General features: G+C 40.0%; 2 protein-coding genes across 10 annotated transcripts in view; one reads left to right on the top strand and one right to left on the bottom strand.

Annotated features, from left to right (window-relative positions):
* Positions 1-3976, top strand: part of clcn5b (chloride channel, voltage-sensitive 5b) — a 130629-nt gene extending 126653 nt beyond the window's left edge. For all 8 annotated transcript variants that reach the window (XM_072270687.1, XM_072270682.1, XM_072270683.1 and 5 more), the window contains one exon: positions 519-3976. In XM_072270687.1, coding sequence (XP_072126788.1) covers positions 519-609 — 91 coding nt within the window. In that variant the 3' untranslated portion in view covers positions 610-3976. The remainder of the gene's footprint in view (positions 1-518) is intronic.
* The window catches only part of tnfsf10l (TNF superfamily member 10, like), a 26127-nt gene continuing 15068 nt past the window's right edge, over positions 3845-14903 (bottom strand). For both annotated transcript variants that reach the window (XM_072270691.1, XM_072270692.1), the window contains exon 5: positions 3845-6681. In XM_072270691.1, the coding sequence (XP_072126792.1) occupies positions 6230-6681 (452 nt within the window). In that variant the 3' untranslated portion in view covers positions 3845-6229. The remainder of the gene's footprint in view (positions 6682-14903) is intronic.

The following is a 14903-nucleotide window of genomic DNA, read 5'->3' as shown; positions in this document are numbered from 1 at the left end:
TCACCAGGACTGGAAAGGAAAGGGGCAGAAGCCAGAACCAGGAGGTTCGGGGAGAGGAGAGAGGAGTACAAGCTGGTAGGAAATAGGTGAGTCCAGATGAGGAAGAAGGTGGGGAAGTGGGAATAACATAGGAGTCTTTGGGGGGGGGGGGAGGAGGGGAATGGTTGGAAGAGGTAAAGGGCTGAAGAAGAAGGCACCTAATAGAAGAAAGGAAAGAAGGAAGGGAACCAGACACAGGTGATGGGCAAGTGAGAAGAGAGATTGAAAGAGAATAACCAGAATGGGAAATGGAAAAAAGAGGGAGTAATTACTGGAAATTAGAAAATTGATATTCACTTCTCAGCTGAAATGTTGACTGTTTATACTCCTCCATAGATGCTGCCTGACCTGCTGAGTTCATCCAGCAATTTTTTTTTTTTTGTCTCAAGATTTCCAGCATCTGCAGAATGTTTGTATAAATGCAGCAATTTATCATTTATTTCCAGGGACCAACACTAACTGCTTCTCTTCTATTGCAGGCGACTCCTAGGTATTATCACCAAAAAAGATATATTGAAGCACATTGCTCAGATGGCCAACCAAGACCCTGACTCCATTATGTTTAATTAAAATAAAGCTCTATTCATACTAATAGATATTACAGAGAATATTTTTATTCATGGTAACATGCTATGACTGGTTTTTGCATCTTACCTTAATCTCCTTATGAAGAGGGATAGCCATACCACAATAGATAAACACCTGACTTTCAATTGCACTATGTGATCTATAGAAATTGTCTCTGAAGTTTTTCTTTGATCAGCACTGTGGAAGTATGTGGTGATTGAATGGAGAAATAGATTAAGTGTTTACTACTTCAATTTTTTATTAAATGTGTTGTAGCAGTGGTAACATTAAGCACAAGGTTTATAAATTATTTGGGCTTTACCAGCAGATAACCAAAATGATGAATCTTTGAACCTTGAGATTAGAATACCTCAACTTTGGTATTGTAATGAAGTATGAAGTTGATACCCTGTACTGTGAGATTAATGGAACCCATTTATCCCCTGAAATTTTCTTTACCACAAGTAATTTTTAAGTTGTATTTAAAAGAATTCTGAGTAAAATAGTTCATTTTTGTTTCACCGTCCCTCTCCTCCCAATACAGAGTGGAGTAGATCATTCATGCCAGCAGCTATGTGGTATCCACATGTCATCTATCTTTACTCTAACATAAATGTTTACATGACTACAAAATAGTATAGTATCAAGTTATATAGCTAAAATCAGATGAATTAATCTTTTGGGTGTTATATGAATACATGGAAAATTTCTCAAATAATCTTCATTAAAATGGATCACTCTACTAGTTCTAGGGGGCTGATTTGTATGTGTGAAAAATATCACATATCGACATGGATATTACAGATTTTTTTGTTTGGAAGAAAGCAGCACTTTCCTTTGTTGTGTAACTCATGGAGTGGGTTATCACATCTGTATTTTCTTTTTTACCCAAAGTGATGCTCTACTACTAAGTATATGTGAAATGTGATGGTTCGTCATTGAGCCAGATCTCAGTGATGTCTTCTGCAGGTCAATCCATTTTTATTTATTTGAAACCATGGTGTATGAGTGTATGACACAGAATTTGTACATGTAGATTATTTCTGACATATTGAGAATGCACATTGCCTCAGGACATTCCAATTGTATGGGAAGTATGGTTAAAAACTCGTGTCTGCAAATTGGTTGACAACTATAAAGGCGCTATAGCAGCCTGTGGCTGGCTTTATCCCGCAAGTGTAGCTGAGAGTTTTTATTAAACTGGGAGAAATTAAAGATGTTTTCCATCCATCTTATATTGAACAGAGCTTTGTCAATATCTTTGTATCTGCCAGATCGCTAGTCATTTCTTCACGTATCAAATTTGATGGAAATAGATGTTTTCAGAATAATTGATTAAAAATTTAACAAGCTATGTTACAAAAAATGATTTTATATTTTCTAGCTATCACTACAGTTTCATAAATGTTTTGCATAATTCTAGTTGTATATGCTTTATTATAAGAATGAATTCTGAAGTAAATCCTGTCACTTGCACATCACTGTGAAGCACAATGGACAGATCTGGTTATGGTGCTGAGTTCATACCCAGAGTATCTTCAAATGCAATGAATCATAAATCAATTATCTATGCATCTGGTGTGATCTTCTCTCTTTGTTTCTCAGTAGGGCAGCTGAAACCCGAGCTCTGGGTTATAATCAAACTTTGAAATATTTATACTACTAAGCTGATGATGTCATTTTTCAATCTGTCTGGTTATCATTGGAAGTTGCTTTTAAATATTTTCTATGTACAAATTACAAATTGAAGGAAGCTAGAAGTAAGATTGGGAAAATTTCTGAGGAATATGGGAAGGGAGGACAGAAGGCAGAGTGTAAATCAATCAGTCACAATTTGGCATGACTCCATAGAGTAAGGCCATCCATGATTTGGCAGTAATTGTTCAAATTGTTGCTTCAGAGGCCATCAAGACTTTTGGTGGATGAATTAGAAGTACTATTTTGCTGCAGTAAAGCTGACCAAAGTTTAGCTTGGCATGTGTTTCTGGGGATTCTAAATCGCAAGAAGGTGAGAAGCCACGTACAGAAATAGTTGTCTTAATGGAATGGTGTCACTGTACAGGTATAAATTTAAACCTGATGTTGAAATTCTATGAAGATTATTTTACATAAAAAATGAGTTGCAAATGGAGATTATTTTTCTCCATTATAATGCAAGTCTAAATCTCCCTGAACCTTGAAGTGTTAGGTTTTGTACAGTGATGGTACTACTTTGCCAGCTTTGATACATCATGGATTCAATCCCCATTCTAGAGGTTCAAGATAGACCTTGTCTGGAATTTTAGTGTCAATACTATGGGAATTCTGTGCTATTGTAGAGCTCATCATTTGGATGAGGCATTAAACTGAGGCTTAGTCTGTTGCACAATATTTACATCCAAAGAAGAGCTGCTGTCCAGGCCAAAATTGTCCCTCAACTAAAAATCTGTGAAAATGATTTTCAAGCTATTAACTTATTGCTGTTATGCTTCCTGACTTTGTTAAGATTGGTTGCCTTCTTTAAACAATAATTTTTTTTTTTAAATCCTCATTACAACACATGTACAGATGTTGAAAGGCACAATATAAAGCACACTTTAAATCTGCAATCTAGTGTCTTAGCAGGAATTTACCAGTCACTAATTTGGGTGTCTAACTAGACCTTGAATCCCCACTCCTTGCAACAGGAGTCTTGTTTCTGGTCTATATGTATCTCTAGCCCAGTAAGTCAATAATTCAACAGGTAGGAAAAAACGTTTGACTTTTGTGCACAATTTATTCACATCTAGCTAATTGAAATGACCTAATGATTGTTCACTCTGTTTTGAATAGACTTTTACTCTATGTACTCCTTGCAGTTTAGATTATAAATCTCAAGTATTCAAATTGACAGTTTAAAAAAAAAATCACCATTGTAATCTTTGCTATTGAAAAAGAATTTGGACATAATTCTAGAGTTTAAATATACCTACAATTATTCTTTTGGTCAGCGAGATAACTATTGCATTCTGAAAGCCAGATTTGGCTTTTACTATGACAATTACATTTCAGAAAGCAAAAATAAATTCAAATGTTTTAGTGGTAGGTGGTGGTATTTAGTTGTCTAGCCCAAATTAGTAAATTGTTTTTCAGCACCACAAGTTAACCCCAAAACTGGTAACAATGTACCATAGTTACTATATGCATCAATTGGAAATGATCATATCACAATTTACCTTTTTATTTAATCTTAAATATATTGTAATGTATTGGCATTGCTGACCGATCTCAGAAGACTCATATGATAATAGTTAACATTGCTCTACTGAAATAATTTATTATGTCATTTTCACCTTTTCAAATCAAATATGTAATTTCTTGTACTGGATACATAACTGAATTAAAAAATATTCTTCTACATTGTTTAATGAGTACAGTTTATTCCAAATCTGGTACATTGAAACTGATACCTTGTATTGATACATCATCAGTAAGAGTACAGTATGTACAAAATACACAAACTGGTTTAAACAGCTGCCATGTGGGTGAAGAGCAATTACCTTTAACACTCTGATAAAGACATGCAGTTATAGTTTTCAAATGAAATGCGATATTTACTTGATAAAGTAGGAATCTTGGGCATGTTAAAATAATTTTAAGTCAATCTCAAATATTCTCTTCTCCAGTATGAAATAAAAATAAATTGCCAGAAGTACACAGTAGCATCAAACATTATCTGTGAGAAGAGGACCTACATTAAAATTAGGTCAGCATCTTTTTTTGTCAAAACTGGAAGAAGCTAGGTGTGTAAGGTGTTGTCTGGCTGTAGATAAGAAAAAATGAATACAGTAGAGGGAGAGAGAGAAGTACAGGTCATTGTGGGAGAGAGAATAAGTTGAGGTGTGTGATACAATGGAAGACAAACTGCAGCGATTAAAAGACAAAAGAGTCATGATTTGAAGTAACAGAAGTTAGCATAAACATTAAATGGCAATTTTAGAACTATTACCAGCTCATGGTATGAAATAGTGGAATCTAAAGTTTTGTTCTGAAGTTATTTGAACTTAATATTAGCTTTAAAATTGGAGGTTCCCAGGTCAAAAGATGAAATTATGCCTTCAAACTTCCAATAGAGCAACACTGCTAGAGGCTAAACTCAAGAGTGTGTGAGAGGAATTAAAATGAAAAACTACTAGATCAGTCTCACCCAATCTGCCACCTTCCCCCTCACCTAGCTTCACCTATCACCTGCCAGTGTGTTCTCCTTCCCTTCCCCACAACTTATTCTGTTTTCCCCCCTCTTCCAGCCCTGCTGAAGGACCTCGACCTGAAACATCGACTATTTATTCCCCTCCACAGATGCTGCCTGATCTGCTGAGTTCCTCCAGCATCTTTTGTGTTTATCACCTAATGTAAATTAGGTTTCCCTAAACTAATGGAGGTTGCATCATGAGCAGAGAATGCTAACTTGGTGGAAAATAAGTAAATTGCTGGTTCCCTTGTCAAGTGTGTTTGGTTCAGTGGACACTAAGGAAGAAGCAAGGCGAACGTTGCTTCTCCCATACATTTATATGATTGTGTTGTGGGGGGGGACCAGCTGCTGAAAGAGTAGAAAGGGTTGTAGAACACTGTTTTAATATTCTGAAAAGAAAGAGGAGGATATATTTGGTCACTGCAGCACACTGAGAATGTCTGTGATATGGAGGAAATGAGGTAAATGAATGCTTGGAAGGATAGAAAGGTGGGAGGGAAGACTGGAGGGAAATCAGTTGTGGAACGACTTGGGTGGAAGGTGGCATCCTAATACAATTATGACAGAACAGAGGAACAGGGAGAGTGGAATAGAATGACATGGAAGCAAGTTGGAAATGTTGGTGGGCATACATGTTTTTCAGTAGCCCACTTGCAGAAATTGGAAGATGAGTAGAAGAATCAAAGGGGCCACATGAAGGGGGAAAAGTTTAAGTTAGAAGCAAGAATGCTGAAATTCCCATTTCAAGTATAAAGCAGTTCAATGGTGCAGTTCAAAAGGCATCAGGGACTTGGTACGGTAAAAGTGTATTTGTGTAAGAGAAAGTTTTGACTCCTGTAACACTTCTACAAATTTATATATCCATACCAAAACTCTTTAACAATGCAGTTCTCTTAATCCATATCCTCGTCACCTTCCAGCGGCATAGTGATGTTTTGAAGCATGGATTTTTTAACCTTCAGAGGCATGGACTGTGGCTCCATTTTTTTACTTTTAGCAGATACTTTCCCCTGTTCTCCATTATCAACTGCTAATGAGTGACTTATTTGTTTGTGGGGGAATATCTCAATTTACCATACAAGTGTATCTGTCTTTTGAGAGGGGAAGTTCGGGCAAATCAGGAGCTTTGGTACTTCCACAAAATCAGAGAAGAACTCATTCAGTTTTTTGACTACTACAGCTGGAGCTGTATACACCAGCTGTGTGAAGTTGATAACAAAGATCTTTCTGAACTGAGCTATATTGGTCATTTAACACATTTTACTCAACTGAAAGTAAAATTCTTATAGACAATTCTCAAGTTAGCTCAAGTTTTGGACAAAAGACCAGTAAAACTGATTTTATGGTAGTTGTTTGATTCAATGAATTAATTTTGAACAAGTAGCTCTTTATAAAATGATACTTCATTCAATCTTACAAATCCAGTCTAAAGGATCCAAAGTAGCTAGATGCCTCATTATCATCCATCAACTCTCTGTCAGAGATAGTTACGAATATTTCATCACCAGCTTCTAATTCAAAAAGTCCTCCTTGGTAGATGGAATTCATACCATACTCAGCATTTGCTGCCCAACATTTTGTTCCTACGCTTTTCATGAGGAGGATCGGTGTTGGGTAGGAAGTAGACATCTTGTATATACACTGCACAAGCAGTTGCTCATTGGGTTTTACAGAATGGTCTTCATAACCAGCTGTATCCTTGTGCTTGTATTTGAAAAACGTCTGGGAATAAACATAATACCTGCCCATTTGACTGGCTCGCAATTTTCCATGATTGATTGTCATGTTGCGGATGTAAGATAACCCTTTTCCAATACCCCATTTCACAAGGTGGCGGCATGATCCGTCCAGAAAGTTGGGTGAACCTGTTTAAGAAATAATAGTCTGAAAGATCCGATTTCAAATGTGTTTCTTCTTTCTTGCTATAGGCCAGCATAGCTCATCTTGATTAAATTACCAGAGGAATTAGAAATTACCTAGGGTTACCGATAGCCCTCTAGTTTTCTAAGCTCTGTGTACCCATCTAGCACTTTCTTAAAAGACCCCATCATATCTGCCTCCACCACCATTGCCAGCAGCCCATTCCACCCACAATTAATATAAACCCAACCTAGTACCAGAAGTCAATTCTAGTCATCAACTGAAATACCTGTATGCTTGATGCAATGTGAGCTTTTATGTTCTCCACTGTATATAAGCATACTTAACTCAAATATCCAGCCAAGGTTATTCAGGAAACATTAATGGAGGAGGACACATACCTTTTAAGAACATTGGGTACCATAACTAATCAGAATAGTGGATCAAAGTAAGGTTCTAGATCTCCAGGGATAAACTAATGGTTACTAGAAGAGTGGGATGGCAGATTAGTTGTGGGGTCTTCACTGAACCTAACCATTAAACCTGCTCAGACCTCTAAATACCAACAAAACAGATCATTCATGGCTTGATGTCACCAACAGTTTAATGTAGCCTGGGAAAAAAAAACCAGAAAGTGTATCTAAAGGTGCAGTGAAATAATGGTACTGGGCCATCAAGACTATTAAGGGGCTGGAGAGGATGTAATTTGTGAAATGTGTCCATGAAAGCTTCCTGAGTCAATATACAAAGGGCCTCACTTGGGAAAGTATAGTATTAGACTTCCTCCTGGGAGTAACTGAAGTGGCAGTCAGGAGCACTTTGGCTCCAATGACCATAATTCTAATAGTTTCAAGAAAGTAATGAAAAGAGAGAGAGCAGCCCACTGGTCATGGTCCTAAACTGGAGCAGGGCTAAATTCTGGGGTAATCAACAGGATGTAACAGGTGAGCCCGTTTGAAGGAAAAGGATCAAATGCCAAATGAGAAGCTTTTAAGAATGTGATATCAAGTGTCCAGAAGCATGTTTCTTTTACGGTAAAGGTAAACCTGGCAAATTAGGAAACCTTGGCTGATGAGAGATATTGAGGCTCTGGTCAGGAAAAATGGAAGCAAAAATCGATTAGGTTTAGGAAGAATACTGATATGGGGGAAATAAGGAGAGCAAAGAGAGTGTATAAGATTAATTTTGCAGTCAAGGGAAGGTAAATACCAAGAGGTTCTATAACTATACTAAGCATGGCAAGGGAGAGCAAGTCCCTTAGATATCAGCAGTGCTGCCTATATCTTGACAGTCTTAACAACTATTATTTACTAAGGAGAAAGTCATAATTGTTCAAGAGATAAGGGAAACAATTGGAGATGCTTTGGAGCAAATCCATGTTATGAGGGAGGAGGTATTTGCAGCCTAAGCACAGTAAAGTGGATAAATCCCAGGGCCAAATTGAGTGAATCCTTGGTTTTTGTGGGAAGCTTGAAAGGAAATTGTGGATGACCCTGCAGAGATAGTTGCTATATTTTTAGCCACTGTGACATTCCCAAAGACTGGAAAGTATCTAATGTTGTTCCATTATTTAAAAAGGGTAGCAAGGGCAGGCATGAGAACTACAGACCAGTCAGGTTGACATCAGTAGTGGGAAAGTTATGGAGGGACAAAGTCTACCAAGCATTTGGAATGGACACAGTCAGATTAGAAGGAATCAACATTGCTTTGGGCATGGAAAGTTGTGCTTGATGAACCTTCTGCAGTTTTTTGAAGAGGTAACCAAAAAGGTAGACGATAGGACAATAGCTGTTTTCTGTTTGGACTTTAACAATCCCTTCCACAAGATCCCATATGGTAGGCCAATCTGTAAGGTTAGGTCCCATGGAACCCGGGGAAAGCCAGTTAGATGGATTCAAAATTGTCTTAGAGGTAAGAGCAGAGGGTGGTGGTTGAAGGTTGTTTCTCGAAAAAGAGGCCAGCACTAGTGGTGCTCCGCAGGGGTCAGTAAACCCGTTACTTGTTTTTATATAAATGATTTGGGCGCAAATGCATAAGGCTTGATCAGTAAGGCTGAGGATGATATGAAATTAGGTGGCTTTGTTGATGGTTTTGGGCATCCGTTAGTCTCATGAGACCATGGATTTGCACCTTGGAAGGTTTCCAGGGCGCAGGCCTGGGCAAGATTGTATGGAAGACCAGCAATTGTCCATGTTGCAAGTCTCCCCTCTCCACACCAGCGATGTTGTCCAAGGGAAGGGCGTTAGGACCCATACAGCTTGGCACCAGTGTTGTCGCAGAGCAGCATGTGGTTAAGTGTCTTGCTCAAGGACACACACGCTACCTCAGCCAAGGCTCGAACTAGTGACCTTCAAATCACTAGACAAACACCTTAACCACTTGGTCATGCGCCAAGTTGATGGTGAAGAAGGTTATTATGGATTATATGGAGCACTTGATCGGATGGAGAAGTGAGTCAGAGAGGTGATGTATATTGGAAAGTCAATCCAGCATAGGATTTATACTTTGAATGGCAGGGCACTAAGAGTATAATGAATTAGGAGAACTTAAGAGTATAAGTGCATAGTTTATTGAAAACATTTAGCATGCTGGTCTTGTAGCTCCATCATGCTGAGTACAGGTGCTCTCCAGGGCTGCATGCTCAGCCCACTGCTATGCATGCTGCTGATGCATGACTGCACTGCTAGCATCAGTTCAAACTGAATCATCAAGCTCGCTGATGACACATCAGCTAAATGTTTTCAATAAACTATGCACTTATACTCTTAAGTTCTCCTAATTCATTATACTCATAGTGCCCTGCCATTCAAAGTATAAATCCTATGCTGGATTGACTTTCCAATATACATCACCTCTCTGACTCACTTCTCCATCCGATCAAGTGCTTCATCAACAACAATGACGAGACGATGTTCAGAGAGGAGGCAGAGCATAACAACTTGAAACAAAATGTGAACAAGGCTAAAGGGATGATTGTGGACTTCAGGAAGGTGCAGGCTGACTACCCCTTACTGCACATACACACGTACATGGTTCCTCTGTGGAGAGAATTAGGACACCAAGTTTCTGGGAGTTCATATAATGGATGATCTCATCTGGTCCCTCAACACCACCTCCTTGGTCAAGAAAGCACAGCGACATCTCTACTTCCTGAGGAAATTGAGGTGAGTGAGGCTCTCCCCTCCCCCCACTTTAACTAATTTTAACAGGAGCACCAAGATTGCCCTGACCAGCTGCATCAATATCTGGTATGGGAATTGCAAGGCACTAAACTGCAAACGATTGGATGGCAAGGACTGCAGAGAGGATGATCAGGGTCTTTCATCCACCCATCAGAGACATTTATCAGGAGCGCTGCATATGCATTGTCAATAATCCCTCCCATCCATCCAACAATCTCTTTAACCCCCTACCATGAGGCAGGTGGTACCGTAGCATTAGGACAAGGAGGGAAAGCAAATCCATCCCCCAGACCGTGAAGCTACTGAACTCCCTGCCACCAACCACGTCTTATCATATCTGAAGCACCATTAGCGTTATACTGTTCCCTATTTAACTTGTGTTGTATATGCACCTTATTATTTGTTCATTTTTTTGTGGTAATATAGTAATATGTGTTCTGTTTGTGAATCATATTTACTGTGCTGTGCACCTTGGTCCAGAGGAATGTTGTTTCGTTTGGCGCTATGTATGTGGGTGGTTGAATGACAATAACCTGAACTTGAACGTCAGCAATCAGGGCAGTGAGTACTGGAGTTGGGACATTATGTTGCAGCTGTACAAGTCGATGATGAGTCCACAATCAGAGTACTATGCACAATTTTGGTCACCCTGTTTTAGGGAAAATGTGGTTAAACTGGAAAGAGTGTAAAAAAGATTTACAAAGATCTTGCCAGGACCAGAGCGCCTGAGTTATACGGAGAGGTTGGCTAGGCTAGACCTTTATTCCTTGGAACATAGGGGAATGTGGGACAACCTAATAGAAATGTTTAAGATTAAGAGAGGCATAGATAAAGTGGATGGTAATAGTCTTTTCCACAAGGTAGAGGAGACCAAAACTATGGGGCATAGATTAAATATGAGACGGGAAAGATTCAAAGGAGACCTGAGGGACAACTTTTTCACAAAGGAATTGAGAGAAGGAAATTGGTTCAAAAAAAAATCTTCCGAACTTTATCCTTCTTTGTGCCATTTCAAAATACGTACCTGTAGTCTGACCTCTACAATGAGAAAAACAACACATTAAACAGTTCATTCTTTTCCCTCTTTATGACATCCAAATATGCAATTGTGTAAGTTTTTTTTAAGAACTTGTTCCTCTTTCCAAACAAATACTCTTCCTTTCCCTCTTTGGCTATGCACTCACTGTGCCTTCTAAAGATTGTAAAGATTAGCCTTATGTGTCTCATGTACATCAAAACATAGTGAAGTGCAGCATTTGCATCAATGACAAACACAGTCTCAACATACGTATGCTGGGGGCAGCCGGCAAGAGTAACCATGATTCCAGCACCAACAAACATGCCCACAATTTACTAACCCTTGTTAATCTATACATCTTCGGAACGTGGGAGGAAACCCATGCGGTCATAGGGAGAATGTGCAAACACCTTACAGACAGCAGCAGGAAATGAACGCCCATTACCGGTGATGTAAAACACTATGCTAACCCCTACTCTACAGTGCTAGCCTTAGAAGGATGGGAGGATGAATTCTGTGAGTGAATGAATGATTTTGCATCATTATTGATGACAATGCACTGAAACTAATCAATGAATGATGTAGAAATGAAGTTTGTTGTTAATTTCTGTGTTTAAAAAATGGTTGCATTCTATTTCATTCATTTACACTGCAATATGTCTGTTATCTTCATCACTGCAGCATAATCTATGAACATAAACATTTTTTTCCAGCAGCCCAATCAAATTGGGAGCAAAAGAGGCAACTTACAGGTCTGTAAAATTTTAAAAAAGAGCCTTTATGGGTTTTTGGCTTTTTCCAGCAGGCCAGTCAAATAGCAATTCATTAGCAAAGGTAAATAAAAATAAGGACAGCGGCCATTGTGTGAGTGGACCAGTGTTTGAATGGGGAGGCTTTGGCTCAACAGGCTTAAGCAAGATAAATATCTGGTAAGTTTCTTCTTCTTCAATCTTCATTTTTTGTCTGCTAGTACATAGTTAGAGCAGTGAGAATTGCTCCAGGGACAGTGCTGTGCTCTTTGTCTGAGATGTGGGAATTCTGGGACACCAGTCTCCCAGGTAACCACATCTGCATCAGGCACACTGAGCTGCAGCTCCACAGAGAACCTGTCAAGAAACTAGACCTGCGGATCAATTACCTTCAACTCATACGGGAAATTGAGTAGAAGCTACAGAGAAGTAGTCACCCCTAGGTTGCAGGAGGCAGGTACATGGGTGACTGTCAGGAGATTGAAAGGAAATGGGGAGCCAGTGCAGAGTACCCCCTGTAGCCATTCCCCTGCTTTAGATACCGTTGGGGACAACGACCTACCGAGGGAGCCATAGCGACTGGATCTCTGGTACTGAGTCTGGTGCTGTTGCTCAGAAGGGAAGGGGAGAAGAGGACAGCCGTGGTGATAGGAGATTCCATAGTTAGAGGAGTAGAAATTAGTGGATGCAATAGAGACACGCGGATGGTATGTTGCCTCCCAGATGCCAGGTTCAGGAACATCTTGGGTCAGGTCCATGGCATTCTAAAGGGGGAGGGTGAGCAGCCAGAAGTCTCAGTACATACTGGCACCAAAGCCACAGGGAGGAAAATGGAAGAGGTCCTGTAGAGAGAATTTAGGGAGTGAAGTAGAAAGCTGAAAAGCAAGACATCCAGTATAGTAATCTCTGGATTGCTGCCTGTGCCATGTGCCAGTGAGGGTTAGAATGGGGTGAATTGCCAGATTAATGTCTGGCCGAGGAACCGGGGCAGGGTTTCAGATTTCGGGATCATTGGGCTCTCTTCTGGGGAAGTTATGAACTGTACAAAAGGGAGGGGTTACATCTGAATGGAGGAGGACCAACATCCTTGAGGACGTGTTTCCTGGAACTGTTCAGGAGAGTTTAAACTAATTCGGCAGGGGGATGGAAAACTGAGCGATAGGACTGAGAATGGGGCAGCTACTGTACAAGCAGAGGCAGTGTGTAGTGACACTTTCAGGAAGGACAGGCAGATGGTCAGGCAAAATTGCAGTCAGTGGGATGGGTTGCATTGTAACGGGGGACAAGATCAAAAAGGGTGACAGATACAAAGCTTGTATGTGCCTGTCAGAATAAAAGGTAAAGATAACAAGTGTAGGGAACCTTGGTTTTCAAGCAAGTGCATAGTAGGTATAGGCAAGTAGGAACAAATGAGGTTCTTATGGAGTGTAAGAAATGCAAGAGGAATGTAAGAAAGAAATCAAGAAAGATAAAAGAAGGCATTAAGTTGCTCTTGCAGACAAGGTGAAGGAGAATCCTAAGGGATTGTACGGATATTTTAAGAGCAAAAGGATTGTAAGGGACAAAATAGGTCCTCTGGAAGATCAGAATGGTAATCTATGTGTGGAACCAAAACAGATGGGAGAGATCCTAAATTAATTCTTTTTATATGTATTTACTCAGAAGATGGACACAGAGTGAGGCAAAGTGGCATTAACTTCATGAACCCTGTACAGATTACAGAGGAGGAGGTGTTTACTACCTGGAAGCAAATTAGGGTGGATAAATCCCCAGGGCCTAACAAGTGTTCCCTCAGACCATACAGGAGGCAAGTGAAGAAATTGCCAAGGCCCTAGCAGAGATATTTAAATATTCCTTAATGACAAGGGAGGTACAGAGGACTGGAGGATAGCCAGTGTTGTTCCACTGTTTAAAAGAGAACAGGACAGAGCTAAACAGAAACCAGGAAATTATAGGCCAGTTAGTCTGACATCAGTTGTGGGAAACATATTGGAAGGTATTCTAAGAGACCGGATATATAAGCATTTAGATAGACAAAGATATTCAGTATGGCTTTGTTCGCGTTAGATCATGTCTAACCAATCTTAGACAGTTTTTTCAGGAAGTTACAAGGAAAGTGCATGAGGACAAGGCAAAGGATGTTGCCTACGTGGACATTAGCAAGGCATGTGACAAGGTCCTGCATGGGAGGTTGTTCAAGAGGTTTCAGTCACTCGGCTTTCAGGATGAGATAGTAAATTGGATTGGACATCAGCTTTGTGGGGGAAGCCAGACAGTGGTAGTAGATGGTTGCCTCTCTGACTGGAGGCCTGAGACCAGTGGAGTGCCGCAGGGATCGGTGCTGGGTCCATTGTTGTTTGTCATTTATATCAGTGATCTGGATGATAACGCGGTTAATTGGATCAGCAAATTTGTGGATGACAGCAAGATTGTGGGTGTAGTGGACAGCAAGGAAGGTTATCATGGCTTGCATCAGCTGGAAAATGGGCTGAAAAATGGCAGATGGAATTTAATGCAGAGAAGTGTGAGGTTTTGCATTTCAGTCGGACCAACCAGGTGCTACCTGGTTGTGGTAGAGTGTGGTAGAACAGAAGGATCTGAGAATACAGGTGCATCATTCATTAAAAGTTGCATCATAGGTAGATAGGGTCATAAAGAAAGTTTTTGGCACATGGACCTTCATAAATCAATGTATTGAGTACAGGAGATGGGATGTTATGCTGAAGTTGTAAAAGACGTTGGTGAAGCCTAATTTGGAGTACTGTGTGCAGTTCTAGTCACAGGAAAGATGTAATGAAGGTTGAAAGAGTACAGAGAAAATTTACAAGGATCTTGCCGCGTCTGGAGGACCGGAGTTATAAGGACTTTAGTCTTTAGAACGCAGACGATTGAGAGATTTGATAGAGGTATACAAAATTATGAGGGGTATAGATAGGGTAAATGTAAGCAGGCTTTTTCCACTGAGGTTGGATGGAAGTACAACCAGAGGTCATGGGTTAAGAGTGAAAGGTGAGAAATTTAAGGGGAACATGAGGAGAAACGTCTTTACTCAGAGGATCGTGAGAGTGTGGAATGAACTGCCAGCACAAGTTCATTGTGAGCTCAATTTCAATGTTTAAAAGAAGTTTGGATAGGTACATGGATAGCAGAGGAATGGAGGCTATGGGTCTGGTGCAGGTTGATGGGAATAGGCAGTTTAAATTTTTGTGGCATGGACTAGATGGGCTGAAGGGCCTGTTTCTTGGCTGTACCTCTATGAATGTACAGGAATGAAATTT

This window comes from Mobula birostris, chromosome 10 (genome assembly GCF_030028105.1).
Source record: "Mobula birostris isolate sMobBir1 chromosome 10, sMobBir1.hap1, whole genome shotgun sequence".
In the NCBI taxonomy this organism is placed as follows: Eukaryota; Metazoa; Chordata; class Chondrichthyes; order Myliobatiformes; family Myliobatidae; genus Mobula; species Mobula birostris.
This window is presented reverse-complemented; position numbering and strand designations above follow the sequence as displayed.